Source organism: Gopherus flavomarginatus, chromosome 2, assembly GCF_025201925.1.
Source record: "Gopherus flavomarginatus isolate rGopFla2 chromosome 2, rGopFla2.mat.asm, whole genome shotgun sequence".
NCBI lineage: Eukaryota > Metazoa > Chordata > Testudines > Testudinidae > Gopherus > Gopherus flavomarginatus.
Genome location: NC_066618.1, coordinates 11,341,904 through 11,365,983, shown reverse-complemented (window position 1 = coordinate 11,365,983; position 24,080 = coordinate 11,341,904). Strand labels below are relative to the sequence as shown.

General features: G+C 39.3%; 1 protein-coding gene across 2 annotated transcripts in view; it reads left to right on the top strand.

The window, feature by feature from the left end:
• The window catches only part of MINDY4 (MINDY lysine 48 deubiquitinase 4), an 85,084-nt gene that overhangs the window by 5,767 nt on the left and 55,237 nt on the right, over positions 1 to 24,080 (top strand). For both annotated transcript variants that reach the window (XR_007772829.1, XM_050942539.1), the window contains exons 4-6: positions 4,091 to 4,337; positions 5,484 to 5,944; positions 23,934 to 23,992. Coding sequence is in view for 1 of the 2 variants with exons in the window: in XM_050942539.1 (XP_050798496.1) it covers positions 4,091 to 4,337; positions 5,484 to 5,944; positions 23,934 to 23,992 (767 nt within the window). In the remaining variant the exon portion in view is untranslated. The remainder of the gene's footprint in view (positions 1 to 4,090; positions 4,338 to 5,483; positions 5,945 to 23,933; positions 23,993 to 24,080) is intronic.

Sequence of the window (24,080 nt, the reverse complement as noted above, 5' to 3'; positions counted from 1 at the left end):
GAACTCTCCTGCCCCCGCCCTGAGGACACGTCTCCTTCAACAAGCTGCCCCAGTCCCCTGTATCAGCCCCTGGTAAAAGGAGAGGGAAGGATCCCTCAGCACGTAAGAGTCAGGCCGCACTGAATCACAGCGCCTATTCCCCCCCGTCACAGCAACAACCCGCTCCAGACCCCTCCCCGCGCTCGCGTCCTCCGCTCTACTTATACACCTCCGTCGCGCATGCGCAATGAAGCGTGCGGCCGTCCTTTCCCGCCCCCGCGCGCGCAGGAGGCGGGAATGATTGACCAGCGAGCTCTCCGCTCCCGAGGCAGCGCGGCCCCGATCGCGAAGGTTTACTCTCTTTCTTGTGCCTCCGTGGGACTCTATGATCCTCACCCTCCAAAGCCAGACAGCTCCAGTGTCCGGGCTTGCGCAGTGGATCCCTGGCGGAGGCCGGAGGGGGAGGGCAGGGAGGAGTGCCCAGCTGTCTTTAAAGAGACACACACACGTTCATCTTTCCTCTCCCCATGTTGGGGTTTCAGGGTGCAGCCAGGGGAGGGGTGACCCCACTGGCATGCCTGGTCTCGCCTCCCTTCTCTGTTGCGCCAAAGGTAGCTTGAGAAGGTGAGTTGCCAACTCTCACAGTAGGAGGTGCTTTTTTTTTAAAGCCCCAGCTCCAGGAATCAAGTGATTACCTGAGACGCTTAATTTTCTTTAAAGAAAGAGTACACTTCTAGCCACTGTGGGTGCAGAGATAAGCTTGATGGCATGACCCCAGTCAGTGTATTCTGAAAGTTCTGAAACCAGAAAGCAAAGATAAAATAACACAAAATGTATTCACTTAAAAAAAATGATGATTTTTTTTCTGCCAGGCTTGTGGGTTTTTTGGATGGCCTGACTCATGATTCTTGTATACTTGGGGTTGGCGATGCTGAGCGTGGATGCATGTAGGGATGCAAAAAAGTAAACTGAGTGGCTGTGCAATAGAGGCATACATTGTGGGTTTGTTCTCAGCTGGTATACATCAGTGTGGCTCCATTGACTGGAATGGAGCTGTGCCGTTTTACACCCGCTGAGATTCTGCCCATTTGTATGTTGATCTCATTCCTACCTTTGAGTGGCCTTGGAAGGGATGTGAGGAAAGGTGGGGATTTCTCCTTTCCATCTTTATATCCAGGGGACTGCAGATCTCTGTCAGTGGGGGACAGTGGGACACGTTTTGGCCCATGCTCTGGCAACACAAAGTAGCTGCAAAGCTGCCGTAATAAGGAATGACATGCGGAACTGTCCATCTGGCAATGCTAAGTCCTTCCAGAATGTCAGGGCGGGAAGGCGTGTTGCTGTAGCATGCTATCTCCAGTGACCCCCATAACCAAGTCAGCCCCAAGCAGTCAGAGGAGAAATGGGGCAATTACAGTGTAAAAAGCCAGTGCTTGAGATGAGTCCTTTTCTCAGTCTTCCTGATCATTTAAAAAAAAAGTGAAACAGCGCAGAATGAGAATTGGATTTTCTGTGCCAAGAGCTGATTCTTTGAGCCATGATCTAATAACCATCTCTTACAGATAAGTTTACCTGTTCACATCCTTTAGAGAGGCTTGACAACTCTAAAACCAGCCCCAGTATTTACACACTGGGCCAGATTTTTAGAGCTATTTAGGCACCTAAAGTTGCAGATAGATGCCTAATGGGATTTTCAAAAGCACATATGTGCCCATGGGGCTTAGGTGCCTTGGCACTTTTGAGAATCCCAGTAGGTACTTATTTGCATTATTAGGTGCCTAAATACCTTTAAAATCTGGCCCACTGTGCCCTTTGCCAGCCGAGAGTTGCATGGCCCTAAGTCACAAGTCATAGTCCCGGGCATCTCTAGAACTTCCGTGTATCCCTTCTGTATACTGTGCCCTTCCCTCTTGTACAGTATTTTGGTTGCTTCTAAAAAGCAGCTGTTTATTTAATTAAAAGGAATATTTTATAACACAACATTTTTTAACTTCATGGAACTTGCTGCTGAAAGATCCTAATGATGAAAATAGTTAATTAGAAAAAAGGTTAAAAGGTAAGATATTTGAATGAACATGTTAATCACTTAATGTTTTAGCCTCTGCGGTTACATTAGCTGGGATGCAAATTATATTGGTACTAATACTCATGCATCAGGGCATAAATTGCTCACCACCTATAGTCAGGAAGTACAATCCCCCCCATAATATACCAGTTACTCTATACTATATCAGGGGTCGGCAACCTTTCAGAAGTGGTGTGCCAAGTCTTCATTTATTCACTCTAATTTAAGATTTCGTGTGCCAGTAATATATTTTAACATTTTAGAAGGTCTCTTTCTAAAAGTCTATAATATATAACTAAACTATTGTTCCATGTAAAATGAATAAGGTTTTAAAAATGTTTAAGAAGCTTCATTTAAAATTAAATTAAAATGCAGAGCCCTCCGGACCGGTAGCCAGGACCCTGGCAGCGTGAGTGCCACTGAACATCAGCTCGGGTGCCACAGGTTGCCTACCCCGTACTATATTATAGATACTATATATACTAATACAATAGATCACAAGTTCCCAAACTGTGAGTCAGGACCCCAAAGTGGGTCACGACCCTGTCTTAATGGGGTTGCCAGGGCTACTGTTAGATTTCCTGGGGTTTGGGGTTAAAGCTGAAGCCCAACGGCTTCAAGCCCTGGGTGGTACGACTCAGGCTTCGGCTTTGGCCAAGGGTGGCAGAGCTCAGGTTACAGGCCCTTGGGCTTTGACCACTGACCTGGAGCAGTGGTTCTCAGGCAGGCTCAGGCTTCGGTCCCTGCTCCTGGGGTCATGTAGTAATTTTTGTTGTCGGAAGGGAGTCACAGTGCAATGAAGTTTGAGAACCTCTGCTATAGATGTTTTATGGGGTTTTATACCTTCCTGTGAATCATCTAGAACTGGCTAAAATCAGAGGTTGAAATCCTGGCCCCAGTGAAGTCAAAAGGAGTTTTGCCAGAATTTCACCCATCGACCAGATACTAGACTAGGGCCTAATCCTGCAAAAATTTATGTGACTTTACAATTTGAGTTCAATCCCCATTGACTTCCATGTGGCTACTCATACATAAAGATAAGCACCTGCATAAGTCATTGCAGGATGGGAGCCATATGGTATTCTTGCACATCCTATATTTAAATAAGGAGCCAGAGAACTTTTGGCAATGTAACATTAGCAAGACACAAAAATCTAAGCCTCACAGAAACACATTACAAAACGTAAATCATAAGAATGAAATATTTTAAAAACATCCTTAACTTTAATCCAAAATCAGTGATTCTCATTCCAAATGAGAGACTTTTGGCAAGCTTGTCTTAGCGATTATCTGAACAAGGAGTAGGACTGAGTGGACTTGTAGGCTCTAAAGTTTTACATTGTTTTGTTTTTGAGTGCAGTTATGTAACAAAAAATACCTACATTTGTAAGTTGCACTTTCACGAGAAAGAGATTGCGCTACATTACTTGTATGAGACGAATTGAAAAATACTATTTCTTTTGTTTATCATTTTAAAAGTGCAATATTTGTAATAAAAATAATAATAGAAACTGAGCACTGTACACTTTGTATTCTGTGTTGTAATTGAAATCAATATATTTAAAAATGTAGAAAAACATCCAAAAATATTTAATACATTTCAACTGGCATTCTACTGTTTAACAGTATGATTAAAACTGTGATTAATCATGATTAATTTTTTAAATCACGATTAATTTTTTAATTAATTGCGTGAATTAACTTTGATTAATTGACAGCCCTAATTACAAATAAGAAATGATAATAAATTAGTTCTCATTGAAGCTATTTAGGATTTTATACATACTTTCTCCATTAGGAGATGGTTTGTAGCACATTAAGAGATCATAAGATTAAAATAATGATTTATTTAATTTATAATTCATTCCAGAAAAAATGCAGGATTAAAAACTGAAGAGCTGTATGTTGACATTTTAAGTGATGAGCTGTCATAGCCATATATAATTGCTAGATAATTCACAAGTAACTCCACCACATTATTATTGTAATTTTTTATTGATAGTGTTTGTGTATAATTTCATTTTAAATATTTTTCTTCCCTGATAGATATGACATTGATGTTCCACTATATAAAGAGAGACATCAACATAAAAGTGAGAAATCCAAGACTGTGGTAGTACCCAATAGTGGCTCATCCTCTGAAGGAGATAAAAAGTCAAAAAATAGCAGAGATGATTTGAAAATAACAGAAACTTCTGAGGAGATGAAGACCACAATGAAAGAGAAGCAAAGGTCCAGGTCTGGTCTCATTGTCAGAGGAATGATGGCTGGACCCACTGCAAGTTCACAAGAGGTGCTTTCCTGTACTTCTAAAGAGATTAAATAAAGGGTTAGAGTTATAGATTTCTACATTATATTTGCTAGTAAAGACATCTGAATATAACATGCAGATTGTTTTTGTATATTAAATTGCTATATTTAGAGTTTGTAGTAGAGGAATAATTTAAGGAAGAAATTGTAGTTAGTAATTTAAGAAAATCTTTTCAATGATTTAGAACCATCAGCGATCATCACATTGTGTAATAACTAACCTATGCAACTCTCTGATCTTTGATTACACTATGTATAGTTATTGTTTATTTTCCATCCTCATTACCTTTTATTTCTTTAAGACTAGAATTTTCAAAGGTACCTAAGAGAGTTAGGCACACAAATCCAAAAAAATTTCTTTAGAAATCCCAGCCTAAATCAACAACTGTTCTGGGTTCCAGCAATTAAACTTCAATTAACATTCTCATGTGTTTTGTACTATACTCTTTCAGTGAGTATTCTGGAAAACCACTGCCAGGATTCATGTTTTTGGTTTTTCTCCCTATTCTGTTTTTTTTATGTCAACGGAAGTTTTGCCTGAGTAAAGAGTGCAAAGTTGGACCCATGATCATTAGGAATGGAAAAATCTCTCATGACCAGTTTGAATAATTTCTGAGATGCACATAAAAGTTTGTGTGTGTATCTGAACTTGTCTAAACCACTTTGGTCTGGAAATAGGACTGGGTACTTTCCTGTACTTCCTGATTTCATCTGAACTGGCTTAAACCTCAACAACGAGGTTTCATGAGCTGTTTCATTTCTGATCCTGGATGAAAAGAAGGAGTGCCTGAAAATGCACAACAATCAAGAGACCAAAAAGTTGATCCTTATTATTATTAATAATAATATTTATGTGTTTATTTATTTATTTTTATGTTGTAGCACCAAGGAGCCCTATTCATGGGCCCAAACCCAGTGACTTACCATATATATCTGGCCTGATACTGTCCAAATTTTGGGTGAAGATGCAAGTCAGTTCTTACTATTATTATCCAAACCCCATCCCTAATAACAGAATAAACTGCATATCCCAGTAGTTAGACTAATATGGCCTTTTGCTTTCTTGTGTGTTTGTTTAAAAAGGCTGAACATTTAATCTGGTATGTTCTTTATTGACAACTTATCCTAGGATTCAGTAAAAAGGAGGCTTCTGAAACGATCCTCTGGCATAAATAGCACAATGCAATTCAAAGAGGAAGATCATCAGAAAAATTCTTCAGAGGTGACAACTAATGATTTTCAAGAGATTAAAGGAATTTCCACAGAGTCCATGAGTTACCTTTCATCACATAATGCCAGTGGTCTGAAAGTAGGTACGGAATTTTCATCAAAGATTTCATCAAACTCATACACAACTTTAGTCAGTGAGAAGCTAAGACATTCGCCCAAAGATACAGCTGATCCACTTGCCAAACTCTTATCAGAAAGAGAAAGAACCAAAGTTGAAGAAAGGAAATCAGTGGCAAGCTTTGATATAGACACCAGTGAAAAAACCCTCAAATTAAGTGTTCTTCACAGACATTCAGAAGCTGGAAGAGAAAAGAGAGAAAGATCTCCCAAAAACAATGAGAATCAGTTATCAGGTCGCAGGTAAGATTGTTGGGTATCTTTCAAGAATATCTGTAAAACTACTGTACTGAAGAATTCGGGAAGTAACTAATATTGATTTGTGCAGGAAGCCTAGATATGATTTCCATTTAGCTCAGAGGCACAAAAGGAGGTGCTCAACAAAGAGCCCTCTTATGCATTAAGAACTAGCGCTGACGAGCTTCGGATTGCGTGAAGAAGGTGAATAAGGAAGTATAATTTATCTCTTCACATAACCTAAGAACCAGGGCTCACTCAATAAAATTAATAGACAGCAGGTTTAAAACAAACAAAAGGAAGTATTTCTTCACATAATGCGCAGTCAACCTGTGGAACTCATTGCCATGGGATGTTGTGAAGACCATAAGTAACTGGGTTCAAAAAAGAATAAGATATGTTCATGGAGGACAGCTCGATCAATGGCTGTTAGCCTCTGTTTGCCCGATGCTGGACTGGACAACAGGGGACGGGTCACTTGATAATTGCCCTGTTCTGTTCATTCCCTTTGAAGCATCTGGCACTGGCCACCATCAGAAGACAGGATACTGGACTAAATGGACCATTGGTCTGACTCAGTATGGCTGTTCTTGTGTTTTTATGAATTGAGTTCTGTTGCGTCTGAGAAGTATGAGAATATGGCTTCTGGGTGCTCATGTAAAATGAGGGAATATAGAAGGTGATCCTCAAGTCTCTAAGAGGGAGAGAGAGCTTCCTTAATCCCAGGAGCCCTAAAACATATTGATAGCTTTTCCTCTCCTTCCACCCTTATATGTCACTATCTTCACATGGATTGTAAACTCTTCAGTGCAGGATCTGAGGTATTTTATATATAGGAGCTTTGTACAGCTCCTAGCACATTTGGAACTCGATGCTGATCCATGCTTCAGGGCGCTAATGTGAAATAAATGCACGTTGTCTGAATGGGGCTGTGGTCTTGATTAGGCCTTGAAATAATGCAGGGCTATAGTGCATCAGGGTTAAGCAGGCTGATTTGTGAACATAGGATGCTCTATATCTGAACAGAAGAAGAGGAAAATGCTGGAGACAGTGTTGTTTTCTTCCCTTTCAAGTGATGCTAGGACAGGTGGTATTTAAGAGTTATCTTGCCTGAAGTTAGAATGAAGTTATCGGTACTTGGCTAAAAGTTTCTAATTTCTAATGGGCTTCATTGGCCCATTGCTTATAGCAGTCTATAATTAGTTGCATAAATAAGTGGCCTGAATTGCAAAGGTGTTTCAGTCAATAGAAATTGTGTGGTCAACACCTCTTAAAATTAGGAGACTTGGATAGGTGTCTTATTGTGGGTATAGAAGAGTAGCATTAGGCACCTGGTTTGAAAATCTTAGACTGAATGTAATACTACTGGTTATTATAAGAGTAGATTGATTTAAAAACAAAACACTGAGGATGACCTGATCTCTATTCCAAACTGCAAACTTAAATTCTTTCTTTTGGTTTATTGGGTTTCTAGACTTAAATTCTGCGACCTAATGAGCACGGGACACTGTTGACATCCATGTTAGTATGTTAGGTCCCTCCAACTTTCTTTTCCGTGGACTGGAGGAAGCATGAGAAAGGGACTCATTGAAGCTGCATGGAAACCAGCATGGCACTGTCCTCTTCCTAGGAGCCAAAAAACATTTGCAGAGGCTGCTGCCTTTCCTCCCCTTTCCTCTTCCTTCACCTGCATGACACAGTTATTTGTTCATGTTAGCAGACTTCATCTGAGTGATATGGATTGCTGAACAACCTGTCAGAACACTGTCTTCAAGGTCCCAGCATCTCAAGAGATTTACAGTAGATGGTCAAAAAAAAAAAAAACCTTTATGTCACGAGTAAGAATAAATAAGTGTTCTACACTAGCAGAAAGAATTGCTTTAGGGAATACAGGGTGATAAGAGTGAGTGTGTTCCCAATATTGATGAAATAATAGGAGTATAGCAGATTATTTATCACTGCCCTGCACTGTAGCAAAGGGCTGGCTAAAACCGAGTAGGAGGTTTTGTTCAAACAACAAAGCAGTTGTAATACCTCCATGCAGCTGCTGCTGGGCCTTGTGGCATCTACCATGCTAAATCAGCACCTGTGGGACAGAGATGAAAAGCAGTAGCTGTGCTGAAAGGAACCGACACCCCATGCACAATTCTGCAGAATGTATGTATGTCCCTGTGAGTTACAACAGCTTTGATCCTCTGATGGAATGAGCGGGTTTCAGAAAGAACAGTAGAGGGAGCTGTTTCATAAACAGTCTGTTTAATCATTGCATTGGTATTAGTATCTTTAAGACCTTGCTGATATAGGGCTCGCACGCTCTTGCAGGGGTGCTGAGAACTCTGGCCAAACCACAAAGTACTTCAGTACTTTGAGCACCTGAGTATTGTCTTTAAAGTCAGGGGGACTGCTCCTGTGCTTAAAATTAACCACATGCTTAAGTGCTTTGTGGCATTTGGGCAGAGAGTTTAGCACTTTAGCTGTAGACTCTCTTAGGTAGGGATTTTTTTTTTGTTCTGTGTTTCTACAGTGCCTAGCATGACTGGGTCCTGGTGCAGAAGTAGGGCTCCCAGGTGCTAGAATAGTACAAATAATAAATAATAACTTTGCAGGATGTGTCTGAGAAACTAGAACAGTCACTATTTATTTGGAACCAAAGTCCACTCTCTGTAACTCCCATGCAGTTCCATTGACTTCAGTGTTAATGATGACAGAATTTGACCCTTCTCGACTAATATTTGAAATTTAGTTTAGGACTGATTGCAGCTGGTTCACCCGCAGGGTTTTATAATCTTTCTCTTTTTTCCCTTAGCAATGTGAAGACATTCCAGTCTTATTTTTCATTCCTGTTTTCTTTTCCTTTTTCTGGCTTGCCATTTTCAAAGGTTCTTATTATTCACCACCCCAGGCACCTTTTGTCTATATATGCACTTGGCAAAAAACAGAAGTCAAAACCACAGCACTGCATCAAAGGACTATCTGAATATCAATGAATAACGGCTGCTGACAGAGCAGAGAAAAATAACTGTTTATAAAAATCTACTGGAGACATATGGATTCGTCAATATTTGGGCTCCCACACTTAGGTAAAAGGGGAAGACAAACACTGTGCTGTGAGTCATTATATCATTGATTAGTCTTAGACAAGGCAAGAATTGGGGGGCACAGGAGGGTATCTGTTAACTAACTTCAGTTTAATAATGATCTTGATAATTCTGATCTCTTACACTTTTAACAGGAGATTTCAAAGCAATTACAAAGGAGATAAATATCATTTTCCCCTTTCAGATGGAGAAACTGATGCACAAAGAGGTGATGTGACTTTCCCAAGGTCACCAAGCAGGCCTGTGGCAGAACTGGGAATCAGAGGTGGATGAGGGGTTTGTGGGGCCCGGGACCAGTGCAAATGGTGGCCCCTCCCCACCCCTTTCACGTGCAGTCCCCCGCACCTCTGCCTGGTGCACCTGCTGGGGAAATGAGGTCAGGGCAGGAGAGTTTGCCCCACCCCACCTCACTTTCCGGCACTCCTGCTGGGGATGTTGGTCAGGGCACAGGGGCTTCCCCTGCCCACCCGGCGCTGCTGCCAGGGAGCAGGGTCAGGGCACGGGGGCTTGCCCTACCCCACCTGCCCAGCACTCCTGCCGGTTAGGTCATGGGGACTTCCCCTGCTCCCTGGTAGGAGTGCCAAGCGGGCAGAACAGGTTGGCCCATTTTTCCAGAGGCCTCCAAATTGGCTGGGGCCCCTGGGCACAGGCCCAGTTGCTCAGTGGCTAAATCTGCCACTGCTGGTAATGGAATCCACATATCCTAAATCTCAGTCTAGTGCTCTATTGACTAGTTTAGACTAATATATATATATATATATATATATATATATATATATATTTTACAATATTAAAAAGATAAACTCAAAACTAGTCATCAATATTTAAAGGTCTGTATTGAGGCCAACATTGCATTAGCTTTGTTGGGAGTTGTCCTGAATAAGAACTGCAGGATTATAATCTTTTATAGGCATATTTTAGCCAGGTGGACAAACTGAGAAGACATTTGGATTTCTCTTACAACCAAAATGAAATGCTCAGCCTTTTTGTACATACATATAAGAGGAATGATGAACTGACTGAATGGAATCTTTCCAGAAATGGTCAGCTGTAGTAATACAATTATTCTCCAAATATACTTTAAAAAGCAAACTTAGTTGCTATTGTTTCTTATTAAGTAGTTTTTCATAGAATAGCTGACTGAATTTACGAAAATCAATTCAAAACAAAAAATATGGATGTAGCTTGTGGCATTTATCGGTTTATTTAAAGAACACCATTAGGGATCTCTGGATTAATATCTGATTTATTTACCTTAACAGATGTTCTCCATTTTCTAGGTCTGACAAAGATTCCAAACATCCACCATTAAAAAGTCAACATTTAACTACATTTACTACACTATCAGGGGTAATTGTGGTAAAATGCTGATTTCTTAATGGAGACCTCTCTATTTTTCAATATACTTCTGACTTACCATGCATCCCCTTATAGATGTATTGTGTCTACTGCCATGTAATAACTTTTAAAACATCCCTTTAGTCACATAAATTAGAAATGGAAAAATATCTAACTTACATAGTGCCTATCACTGTGGTGTCTTAGTGCTTCTACACAAAATTAAGGAGTGCAAATGAGAAGAACAAAGGTGTTATTTTCTCTGTGTTCCTCAAGAGTTAGATCTTGTCAGAGTCATATGGTCTCTTCCATGCCACTACAGATTTGTTCCAAAAATAGAGTTACATGCTTTCAAGTGCTTTATACAATTTGTGCATTCACTCGTGGTAATTTCATGCACAAAATGCATGCCTTTACTTCGAAATTCTGTCCCTCACTTTTTAATATAACTCTACAAAAGAGGAGAAATCATAGGTAGGTGGCAGCAAATCTGCATGAATCCTGAGTAATAAATAATTGACAGCAAATCTAATTCCCTAAGTCATCCTCTTCTAGCTATGTATTAAACCATATAGAATATGTGTCCCTTGCCTCTATTTGCCAGAAGCTGGAAATGGGCGACACAAGATGGAGTCTGGCATTGGCATAGTCCTTGTGAGGGTCTATATCTAAGCAATAGGTATATTTTATAGTCCTTGTGAGATTATATATATATACACACACACACAGAGTATATACTCTTTTACACTATGAAAAAAGGCTGTAAATATGACACCTTCACATGACTTCATATCAACATTGCTCAATTTAGCAAGTCAAAAATGATTTTTCAAACTTCCAATGCCAGTCAATGTAAAATCTCAAAATCAAGCTTTTTTTTGTCTTACCCTTTCTATGTTCATCACCAGTAATGCTCATCATTCTTCAGCTATCCCTTTCTATCCTCGTTATCCTTTCATCTGAATTTATGGTACTTGAAAACATAGTTAGTGATGTGCCATCTCTGAGGGTAGGCCCTGTGTGTAACTGCAACAGTTCTGATGTTTTCAGAACCTGTGTCTACCCCTAGCTGGGTGAGAAGATTTGGCCCATCAAAAGGTATCACATTCTGGGAGTTTTGACATCTGTGTTCTGCCTGCCACGGCATATGGAGCAGAAAAAAAATTAATTCCCCAGGAAAAGATATTTAGCACACTAGATGCTAAAATCTCAACAGCAAAGGAAGCATGACTATACCTGTGGAATTACATGGAGAACCAGGAGACCAAACAATGAGATCAGTTCAAGAATATCTTGCCTGTACTGTAGAAGCTAAAAAGGGAAGGGCAGACAGCGCTGCAAAAACAGGCAAAACTGTTTTACACTAGAATAGTTTCCTTCTTCCATAATTAAACAAAAGGATATGGGTTGCCTGTAAGAACAGAGGACTGAAGTCGGTGACTCAATAGGTCCCTTCTGCTCCTGTGTTCCTATAATATCTCAGAAGATCCCATTGTCCAAAGGAAGGGATTTTTAATACAGGATTAGGAATGAGGCACTTAATTGAGTTTTTACTCATACTTTCATTGTGAACACTAGTCATCCCTACCTCTTCTGTACCTCTAATTTCTCCTTCTATACTGTCCTCTTTACTGCTTGCAGTCTTGGCTAGAAATGGAATGTGAGCTAGTGATTTCCTTTCAAGACTCTGCCAATGTAGCTAGGTAATTTGAAGAATAGGGGCTGTTTTATGAGCCTGTGGCTTGGCATCAGCCATCTTCTTCCAACCAAAACCTTAGCATCTCTGTGATGTGCTCCATCTCCACTAGCTGTGGAGTAAGTGCCAAATGAGTCCACTGCCAGAATTTCTTTTCTTTTATGGCAGTGCATAGCCTTTCAACCAAAATTCCCCAGATGGGAACTTTTTAATTGTTCCAAAAATATCACGGCAAAGACTCATTATTTGTCGTGAATTCTTTCCGAGCTGTGCTGTGCATCCAAACACAAGCAGGCCAAATGTAGTGAATTGCCATAGATACTAATGCCTTCATTGGAACATTAGTCATATTTCATAGAATCATTGAAATTAGAGATGGAAAAGACCTTTTTAGGTCACTTTGCTCTACAGTATAATATTCAGTACTATATATATATTTGCTGCAGCACATTTTCCAGGGTTTTGTCCAGTTCAGTCTTTAAATGGCTCAAGCCACAGTACTCCCCCACCATTTCCCTTGGGGATCTATTCCAAAGTCTAATAGATCTTAGTTTTAGGATTTCCCCCCTTATATTCAGCCTAAATTTTCTTTTGCTTAATTCTATCCCATTATTTGTAGTTGTAGCTGCTTTTACCACCCTGGTCATTCCTCTCTCTGCTTTTTGTTTACCCCTTTTAAGTACCTGTGGACAGTTATCTTATTCCGTTAGTCATCATTTGACTAAAATTTATATATAATGATTTTAATATTTGTTCATAATTCTGTCCCTCCAACCTCTGAATTTGTGTCTTTTGCTGCTCTTCTTTAATTGCCTTCCTATTTCTTTCTAGTACTCAGGGCTCCCATAATGGTACAGTATCCTAGGCGTGTCTCACCAGTGCTACATGGAGATTAAAAATCTTTCGGTTGATGTTATACTTCTTAGTATGTGTTGAAAAATCACATTGGTGTCTCTTGCCACTACATTGCATTGCAAGCTCATGTCTTATTAGTTTCAGTTCTGGACAGTGATGTAAACATAATCTTTTCCTGAGTGTCTTCCTCTGAACCACTCTTTATGAGCCAGTGCTAGATGTAGGATACTGGCTTAGATGAATCTGTTGTGGTGCAGTAGTTCGGCATTCCTATGCCTTGGTGAGTACAGGCGCTTTCTCTATGCTTTGCAATACAGCATTTCTACATGTGACTGTCAGCTGTGAGTCTGAATCACTTTGTTTTGTCTTCTGAATCATCACTCACTTTCTCACTCTTACTTTAACTGAGGTTAATGAAGGTGGACATTTGTATTATGCTACTGACAGTTCTTACTTAGAGATGATGAAAAATTCTTGGCTACGAGAGGATTTTCCCTACATATACATTTCAGTAAAAAGGATAGGAAAAACCCAACAACCTGAAGACACATTTTGGGGAATAGAAGTAGAACTGGGTAGGAAAGGGCTTTGCTGTCCCACAAATATATTCAGAGTTTGAAATATTTTCCCATTTTTAATCTAGACAAAATGTCAAAATCTCTGAATTATTCATGAACCGGAAAAGCTTTTTTTTTTTTTTCCTCTTCATTTCAGGTCAATCAAAACATTTCATTTCTATAATTCTGAAATGTTTTCTTTCAATTTCAATGGGGGATTTTTTTACCCTTTTTTAGTCAAATTACCTTACATTTTGAAACTTTGGATTGGGAAACTGGAATTTTTCATTTTGAAAATGTCACAATTAAATATTTTGACAAATATGAAACATTTTTTCTGAACATTTTTTTGAGTCGGGAGATTTGTTGACTCTGACACTGTTTTGCTCACTGTTTCAATAGCAACAAATCAACTTTAAAAAAAATTGTCCAAAAATTGTTGACCAGCTCTAGATCGAAGACCACTAAAAGCAAATACCTCTTTCCCCCTAAGAAACTCAGTAGAAAAATCAAGATGACCAATTTTAAAATACAAATGTTATTTCTTAGTATTTCTCCAGTTATCTGAAACCAGCAAATATATATATAAACAAAAACAGTGACTTGGCCCTTTAAATAATCAGCGTTCTTTCTTTAAATGACTGAGTTTTAAAACTAGAGTAAAACAGCTTAATTGCCTATAGGAGGACTCAAACCTATGCTTGTCAATTCTCTATGCTTAATTAGTTTTAGAACTGCCTTAGAGCTCAGAATTAATTTTTTCTCCTAGTAAACCGTTGCATGCTTCCCACCCACAAGCCATCTGTGCTGGCATACGTTAAAATATAAGCACAGAAGATGGAAATTCATTTCTGAAGGACTAACTGACCACACACACACACACACACACACACACACACACACACACACACACACACACACACACACACACACACACACACACACACACACACACACACACACACACACACACACACACACACACACACACACACACACACACACACACAAAATTTTTCCCTTGCGCTAAATGAGAAATGAACCTGGAGGAAGTCTGTTATGTGGAGGTGGAACAGTTGTATCCTTGGTTTGAGTGGGCAATTAAGGGCTGGACTCCAATGGAGAGCATTCCAATGAAAGTGTACTGTACATTCCACTAGACTAACTCATTAAGAATCTTGACGTTCCTAACTTCCTTCCATTTATTTTCAGCTTTGCTGGAAATGGCCAAGCCTTTTTGCTCTTGGGAAAAGAGGGAATCCTTCCATTTCTGGGGATTCCTCCCAGTTTAAAGCTGGTGTCAAAATAATTGTGTTGATCTAACATCGTAAATATTGATTTCAGTGAACGTGTACATCTGGATACCGTCAATATTGCGCTTGAATTTTAACTGCATTATCTCCTTGTCCAAATGGAAAATAATAACTAACACACAAAGCACTTTATTTCAGAACTTAAATGAAGTAAGAAATTCTTGTTCTAAGATGCGTTCATATGATATACTCTGGGCCTGATCCTCTCTTCTCCCAGGTTTACAATGGTGTAACTCCATTATCTTCTTCCACTGGTGTAGATGAAATCAGAATCAAGCCATTTACCCAAAATCTTTGTAATACTCTCCCTAATCTGAGTGACAGTAATATCAAAAAGAAAATCCTTCTTGGTTTTTCAGATAAATGTCTTCTTATTTTTCACAGCTCATTTTTGTTAAGAAGGAGAGAGAATTGTAAAATCCAGAACAGAGCTATTCCACTTGGAGTAACAAATGTGGATGGCTTGCAGACAATACTTGACATATCACACTGAAATGACGTTTCAGCAGCTTGGGAAAAATGTAATAGCTGACTGCAAAGGAAAAGTGCTTATCAGCATTTTAACTTGGTTTATAGTCTTCATAAACTTTTATCGGAATAGTAAAGTGGAGCATCTGAGCCAAAGAAGTTCCTCCAGATAGAATAAAGTAAACATCTGCAGATATCCACTTTCAGCATAGAGCCAGACCCTGTCATCTTTCACCAGGCAAAACTCCCATTAACTTCAATGAGAATTTTGTCTGGTGGAGGACTACAGGATTTGGCCCAGGGGATGGAAAAAATCAGTGCTGATGTGATGTTATTAAGACATCATTAATTACTTTTGAGGCAGTGTAAGGGTGAGCAGGGCAGGGAGGAAGGTGTTAGACTCTGCTTTATTCCTAATATTACTGAACTCTTGTGGAGCTTTCCTATTTTAGTTTTGCATCCATGATGTTATTGTTAAGCTGACATCTACTAACAATATTTATAAAACAAGTTAAATGTCACAAAGACCTGCAGCTGGATTCAACTGTTTATTATCTATTTAAAATAACTTTTCTACCCAACTTTTCTGCCCATATATTTTCCAATTTGTGCTTCAAGAGGAGCCTTTTGTGAAGGGGGCCATTAGAACTTGGGTTGCCCCATGAGGATGTTTCTTGGAATTATATGTAATTAGTAACAGCAAGGAAGAGACAAAAAAATATTCCAGGATTGAGAAAGTCATGATTTTACAAAGATTTATGATATTGACAAATCCTAGTAGATTCAAAGCTTGATTCATCACTTTGTTAACTCCATTTAATGCTTGTAGCTTCATGGAAATCAGCACAGATGCATCATAGTACAACTGGTATAAAAGCCATGTGAATCAGGCCCTCAGAGTTAAAATGGCTGCTCCTTCTTTAACATATGTTGTCTTTAAGAGTGGGAGGCGCAAAATCATACTGGCTTCATTGAAGAGTAAGGTATCATCTTTAACTTTTAATTTCCTAAATTTCATTGATCAATATTCTGGATTTAGTGGTACATTTTTTAAATTTAATTTAATTTCCTTGTTAAAAACAATAGAAAGCTTTCCAGGAAGGTTATATAATGCAAATCGTTTACCCAAGAGTTATGATTGGCTCCAATCCTTTCTGTCAGGCAACTCTGTGGATAAGTAGTTTTTCTAAGTATAATGAATATTTTTAAATGCGCTGTTTACCCAGTGGGCTGTGACGCTCTCTTGTTAAATATGTAACTTAATTTATCAGCTCAGACTGTTTTATCTAAAATAACTAAACCTGTTAATTAGGCAAGCATTACTGCCATTATCCTACAAACTGCTGAGCAATGACTAATAGGGCTCAAACTATGCTCTGAGAGGGTGTGGCCTGATTTGGATGTCTGTGTAGTGGGGTCCAATGCAGATCCCACGGAAATCCAGTTGGCTTCACTGAGCATTGGATCAGGTCCTAGGTCCACACTCATATGTGGTAGGTTTGTTTGATGTTTCAAAAATATGTTTAATTGTTCCCATATTAGGCAGGAGAGGATGAGCTTTACAATGGTAGCGTTTGTAGAAAAGGTCAGTTTAGTCTGGGTTCGGCGTTCAACATTAAAGCAATGCAATTAATGTAGTTACCTGTACATGCTTCCTTTCCATCCTCTCTGAATTCCCAACCTAGCTTGTGTGTGTCTCCCCATGCTGTACCCTTTGCCAAGAGAGTAGGCGTGTGGCTTGATCCGCAGCTGACGTCAATACTGCTGTGTGACTCTGCAGACAGGAAGCACTGTAAGAATAGGGCAGTCAGCACCTCCCCGCAAAGACTAAACACATCACCTCTACAGTACACTCAGCCTTGAGCCTGGGAATAGGTCTCCGCATGACTTTCTTAACTGGCGGTGCAGTGAACTGCTGTCAAACAAGATCAGGTCAATTTAGGAGTTATGGATTTAAATATCCCATATAAAAAAGGTAAATAAATGAGGGGAGGAAACCTTCAGCTATCTCAAATTGCATAGCACCTTTCATAATGCGAAGTCTGGACGGGTAAGAAAAGCTAAAAGAAAGATTAGTAATCTATTGTGGCCTTTTGCTTGATGCCAGTGGATTCATGGCACCAGATATGTCAACACAACATCTGTGCATGTTGCCATCTGCCCTTTCAATATTTTCCCAAAATTTAATAGGAAGAGGCTGTGTGCAATTACTGGAAATGGTTAATTGCTTCTTCATTATATTTTATTTTTGGAAAGCACATCAAACTGGAAGAGGACAGCCGCATGGCCTAAAATGCAGTCTGTCAACAAGACAACTTGCTTAATCAGAGCACTGGAAACATATAGTATCTCTAGAGCATACTGTATGTAAAGCAAGAAGGCAGTACACATTAATTTATGCACTTAGGGGTTTACACGTTTCCTTTTCACTATGTCTGCTTGGGAACATCTGGTGTAACACATTAGGCAGAAGAATTAGCGCAAGAAATCACTGTCCCACAAGAACAATTATGTGTATGGCAGTAGCTCAGAGTGTGTTCTCCCAAAGTTTTATACCCCTTCTGATTACTTTAACAGGAGGTAAAGGCTATCTCTGCAGTACCTGTTCTCACCAATCAGCTATCATCTTTGTTTGGTTTTGATCATAACAAATGGAGATAAGAGAGCTTCTCCAGTGTTCAGTGTAAGCTCTCTTTATATTCCTATTTCAAGTTTGACATTACTTTTCAGGAAGATAATTCATTTGGCTAGAAACTGTTAAGTTAGATTGTCTGGGATTGTTGAAACTCCGAAGTTTTCTCCCAGGAAATGTCAGGCCAGACACTTTCCACATTCTTAAAAACAAATGAAGGTCAAAAACTGAAGAAGTGGCTACTTTTTATTAGACAAGCAAAAGAGAGAGCTCTTAAACCACCCACACTGAGAGGGCTCATGTGACTGTTAAATGCTGGGAACCCAATTTTTATGTGGGTCTTGCATTATTTAGGGTTGTCATTGCCACATGTACAATAGACAGTGTCTTGAATGTGTCTTTATTTAATGTAAATCAGTCTACCTCCCTTAGCTCTTCTACTGGCTGCTACCGCCATCGTTTGAGTGTCCTAGGGTATATCTGCACTGCAGCTGGAAGCAAGCTTCCCAGCCTAGGTAGACAGGCTTGTGCTAGCAGGGCTCAATCAGATTGCTAAAAGTAGCAATGTGAGCATTTCAGCTCAGGCTACTTACTATATGTGGTGTTGGGATGCGAGGTACTTCTAGTACGGAAGTTTTAATTTGGAATTCTTAATTAAGAGTAGAATCTATAACTGAACTGCACCTTCTTCATGTTAGCTCCTTGTCCATATCCAGTGATAATTGTAGTTATTTATTGTATTAGTGTTACAAATTGTAGTTATCTGCATTAAGACACGTTATTCAAGCGAGCCCAGCGTACCGTGCAATCCATATTTCTCAATAGAACTGACCTGTCATCATTATTTACTACTTCTCCAATTTTTGTGTCATCTACAAACTTTGCCAACAGTTATTTAATTTTCTTCTAGATCATTGATAACGATATTGTGTTACATAGGACCAAGAACAGATCCCTGTGGGATACCACTAGAAATGCCCCAATTGATGATGACTCCCCATTTACAATTACTTTTTGAGATCTATCAGTCAGCCAGTTTTAATCAATGTAACGTGTGCTATGTTGATTTTGTATAGTGCTAATTTTGAATCAGAATTTCATGCTATACTCAGTCAGATGACTTGCAGAAGTATATTATGTTAACAGAGTTACCGTTGTCAACAAAACTTGCAGTTTCATAAAAAAAACTGTATTGAGTTTATCTGACCAGATTTGTTTTCCATAAAACCACATTGATTGGCATTAATTACGCTGCCACTCTTTAACTCTTTACTAATTGCATCCTTTATAAGTCTTTCCATGATTTTGCCCAGAAACGTTGTCACTCTAAACAGTCAATATATATGTGGGTCATCACATTTACCTTATAAAAATACTGGCACAAAATACATTAGTTTTTTCCCAGTCCTCTGGAACATCTTGTAGCCCAATGTAATAATATAATATTGATTATATAATTATATTGATTACTTAAGAATTCCCAGTTATCCCTTTGAGGGGTGACAGGTTCTTGTCCCAAGATCAAACCCAGTTTTATAAAATTACTATATAGCTGGGAACCCTAATATGCATAGTTGCAACACTCACACTGTAGGAACCCTTCTATGTTTCCAAATATTGTATTAATACTTTTAGCAAAATCACAAACACTCTAACTCAAGGTAGATAGAGAGACTATAGAATGTACCTCTGCACATCCATATACTCAGACCATGTCTTGCAGGATGACCTGAAATGTTAGCCATTATCTTCCTCATCATCACCTTCCTCCTCATCACGAGTGGCCATAATTCTGGTCCCTTCCAAGGGCCACCTCTCTCTCCTGCCCCATCATGCTGGGATGCGACTTGTCTGATACGTTGCACTGACACCACTATATCTAATGCATATTCAGTAACAGGTTTTCCACTTTTAATTATTTGTATTTTCTCATCCTACTAATGTGAGGTGTCATTCTTTTATAGGTTAGTATATTGATACATGTACCACCACAGGGATCGGCAACCTTTGACACGTGGCCCGGCTGGGAAAGCCACTGGTGGGCTGGGATGGTTTGTTTAATTGCAGTGTCTGCAGGTTCGGCTAATTGCAGCTCCCACTGGCTTTGGTTCACCGCTCCAGGCCAATGGGAGCTGCGGGAAGCAGCGGCCAGCACATCCCTCAGCCCGCGCCGCTCCCCACAGTCCCTATTGGCCTGGAGTGGTGAACCGTGGCCAGAGGGAGCTGCGACTGGCCGAACCTGCGGACACTGCAGGTAAACAAACTATCCCGGCCCGCCAATGGCTTTCCCTGCCAGGCCGTGTGCCAAAGGTTGCCGATCCCTGTACTACCATGTCAGCTCGTGATCATACCCATCAGCCCTTGCTTAAGCAGATGTCGGGTTATTATTCCTATGTTCCTTGTGGTGGCACTTACTGGCACATTCCACCTCCTACTATTGCGCAAGCTCTCCCTAGTTCTTAAAATCTAAAGGTAACAGTTGATTTATGCCATGGGTTATGGCCCATTTAACCACACTTATGATAACTTATGCTTCATCTAATATCTTACAGGATACCATAGGTTTCTTGTGTTACAGCTGAATATAATGAAAACAGCTAAATATAATGAAGGCAAGGCAGTGAATATAATAAAGGCAAGCTAGCCCTATGGGCTCCAGGCTCCAGTATTACAAGAATGGAATAAGGGCTGTATACCTCTATTGTACTGTGTGTACAGTAACAGAACAGTATACAACTCTCAGATTGTTTCAGAGCCTATAGCAATTCTTCTGAATCTCTACATTATTTCAGAGGCAAGATGTAAGTACCATGCAAGAGCTGCAGAATGCATTAAATTGACAAGGAAACCATAGTTTTCCAACACAGTTAGTTACTCTGAAATAGCTGTTGACTATTGCTTATTTTAGAAGCACGTTTGTTTGTTTGACCTCCAGCGTAGGTTAATATAAATAGGAAACCATAGAGGACACATGCATTATTGTGCAGAGGGAAGAACTTTCTTTGAGTTTGGTTGTCCTATGTAAACAACATTTTCTATGCATGGAGTTGAAAGAGAAATGTTCAAATATTTGGAGAAAGTACAGTATGGTATATTTATAATAAAACATATTTTCTTCCTGCCCCATTTTTCTGACGACAGATGACTTCCTCCTTGCAAAGTTCTTTAATTGTATGATTTTATATGCACAGTAAATGTTCCTGGAATGGTAGCCATCTGTTGAAGTGGAAATAACAGTTAAAGTTCTGATGAAGTTTCAAGTAACTTAAGAAGGGAGCTCACAAATAATCTCCATCTGCAAAAATACCCTTCTGTGCAGGAAACCATCCTACGTGGAGCTCTGCTTTTGGTGCTTTCCCCAGTGATATACACCCTGGAAGTTCTCTGAGATCATCCATTTAGACTTTCTTTCAGTTCTTTCAGTGGTAGATCTATATATTCATTTGCAATTGCTTTCAGGTTGAGGATTTTTTGGGAGAAGAAGAGTTTTGGAGAGGAAAGAGTCAGAATATTAACTTAACCTGTTTCCAGTCCTTTCTGTTTCAAAAGGCAGTCAGATACTAAGGTGATTGGGCATGTTAAGACGATGGATGGAGATCTGGGTTCAGTTCAGTTTCTAGTTCTGCCACACACACCTTGTGTGGCCTTGGGCAAGTCATTTAACTCTTCTGTGTTTTAGTTTCCCATCTATAAAAATAGGGATAATAATACTTCCATACCTTTAGAGTACTTTAAAGAGGATAAATTTATTAATGTTTGTGAGCACAGATACTATGGTTGTGGATCCCATAAAAACTATATATAGAGAGAGACAGAGATGTAAATGTTGATGCAAGGCTGCATGATAGGCTCCTTGTAAAGGGGGAAAGAACACGATCGGTAAACCCTGTCCTTCCATTTCAGACTGCCATTGGCAGCATTTGGCTGTCATCATCTCTGACAATCCTAGTCTGTAATCCCTGTAATATATCCTGTCACCTTTGTGGCTCAATTAGTGATCAAATCTTCGACCTGGGCCATGGTAAAGTGCAATGTAATGTAAATGGAGGCGAGTGGCTTTTTTTGGTAACACACACACACACTTTTAAGTGTAAACAATGCTGATGTAGATAGGAACAATGACTTCTACCAAATGGCACGTTTTGTAACTTTCCTTTATATCCAAACCCTACGTATATTGCGATCTCAGCTTTCAGAGTCACTGTATGTGTAAGACTAGACCCAAAGGGGTTGACCTTGAAAGGAAAAACATTCTTGCTAAGAAGCCAGGTGGAATAGTTTGCAATCTCAGAAATAAAAATAAAAAAGCATGTTACTGTTGTAAGCGTGGCTGAGTGACTTCAGTATTCAGCTGAAACACATTCTGTGTGCAAACATCGATTTTACTGGAACTCTCCACCTGGCGAGTAAGTATGAAAATATGAGTAAGTAGCACAGAAAAAAAATGAATTGAAAAGAATGATGGAAACCGATATTAGTAAGATCTGTTAGAATGTACTGTAATTTACCTGACAATGGTTAATCCGCTGGTGTGCTGAGACCATTGCCCATCATTCTGACCAATACTGTTTAATTGTTCCTTGTACTTCCCTGTCCTTCTGTATCCATCTGGGGTGTCTTGTCTTAGTCTTTGATTGTAATCTCATTGGGGCAAGGTCTGTATTTGTGATCTGTTTCTATAGAGCTCCCAGCACACTGGAGTTCTGCTCCATGATTATCACTCCTAATGCGTAATAAATACTACTACTACTACTAATTGTATATTAAAAAACACTATAGTAAAAGGTACTGCTATTTTCCACTGTTGCTCAGGATCTTTTAGTATGTTGCTATGCAGATTAACTCTCAACCCACCTACTTAGATCTCAGGACTGAGCCCATGAACATTAATTCTTTTACTTTGACTTACTAGTAATATGGGTGATTCATTTCCCACTGTAGAGTGTCTGTTTGTTGTGACTCGGTGCATGCCGCCAGATTTAGTTGAATAAATCCCTTAATGCTTTTATGGAGAAAAACAGCATGGTAGTTCCTACTTTTATGTTCTAGAAAGGCCTGTAAGGGAAAAAGGTGCCAAAGAGTTTTCAGACTGGAAAAGTCCCGAGTGTGGTGTGTATGTGTGTTCTGCTTTCATTCATCTCCTTTTACATAGTGAAAAAAGGAAATTAAGTTAATGAAAAGTATGTGATATGGCAGCAACTGTTGCTTTTATAATAACGTGCATGCAAAGAGTGTTTCTGAGGAAATTATTCCATACAGTTTCTGAAAGGACTGTCATTTGCAACAAAGCTTTCCAAACAAAAGATGGATGAAAAATGATTCAGTGTTATTATTTTGAAAAAAAAAATCCTCTTTTACAATGACAGTAGGAAACTTTTCCTTGGACTGTATTCACTTTGGTGTGAATTCAGTGGGAGCAACAAGCCTGTGCTACATCTGAAAATCCAACTGATATTTAGGAGTCTAACTTCATAGCCAAGTTTGAAAAAAATTAGCTTTTATCATCATTTACTTATTTCTATAAACGTTTAACTTGTTGATACACAATTTACAAATAAGGTCAGTGTGTGAGCCAGCACAGTTTATATCCCACTTAAATTTTATTTTAAGGATTTAAGTTGGATTTAAGTGGTCCATAGGCCTCATGCAGGAGTGAATTTCACGCCATGGGTCCCTATCCTGCAAGCTGAGTTGTGGGCACCCAAACATTGAACTCATGCAGAGCGCCACAGACGTCAGTTGAGACTCCATGAGGGTATAGAGTCCTGCCCATGCATATGAGCTTGCAGGATCTGAGTCATAGTGGAGTTACATTTAGTGATACAAATTGATTGCATTATGTTGCAATGTGCAGACTGCTCTTCTGGCTTTAGTAATTGTCTATATCCCATATAGAATGCCACATACTTCTGTGAAAAACGTGATTTTGCCCTAATAAGATTTGATTTGCTTATACATTGTTTAACTTAATCTTCTGTATTGCTGTTTCATTAAATGTGAACCTTTGGTAATTTGTTCTTTAATTCATTTTAATTTAGAAAGACTCCATCATCTATATCCTATAAAAGTGACCAGATGAAAGATGTCCTAGAAGTAGGTATGTCATGTCATGCTTCGCTTTGGTCTATCTCTCATATTTTTCACAGCAAATAAAACTTAACAGCAATGTGCATAATGGTCTGTTT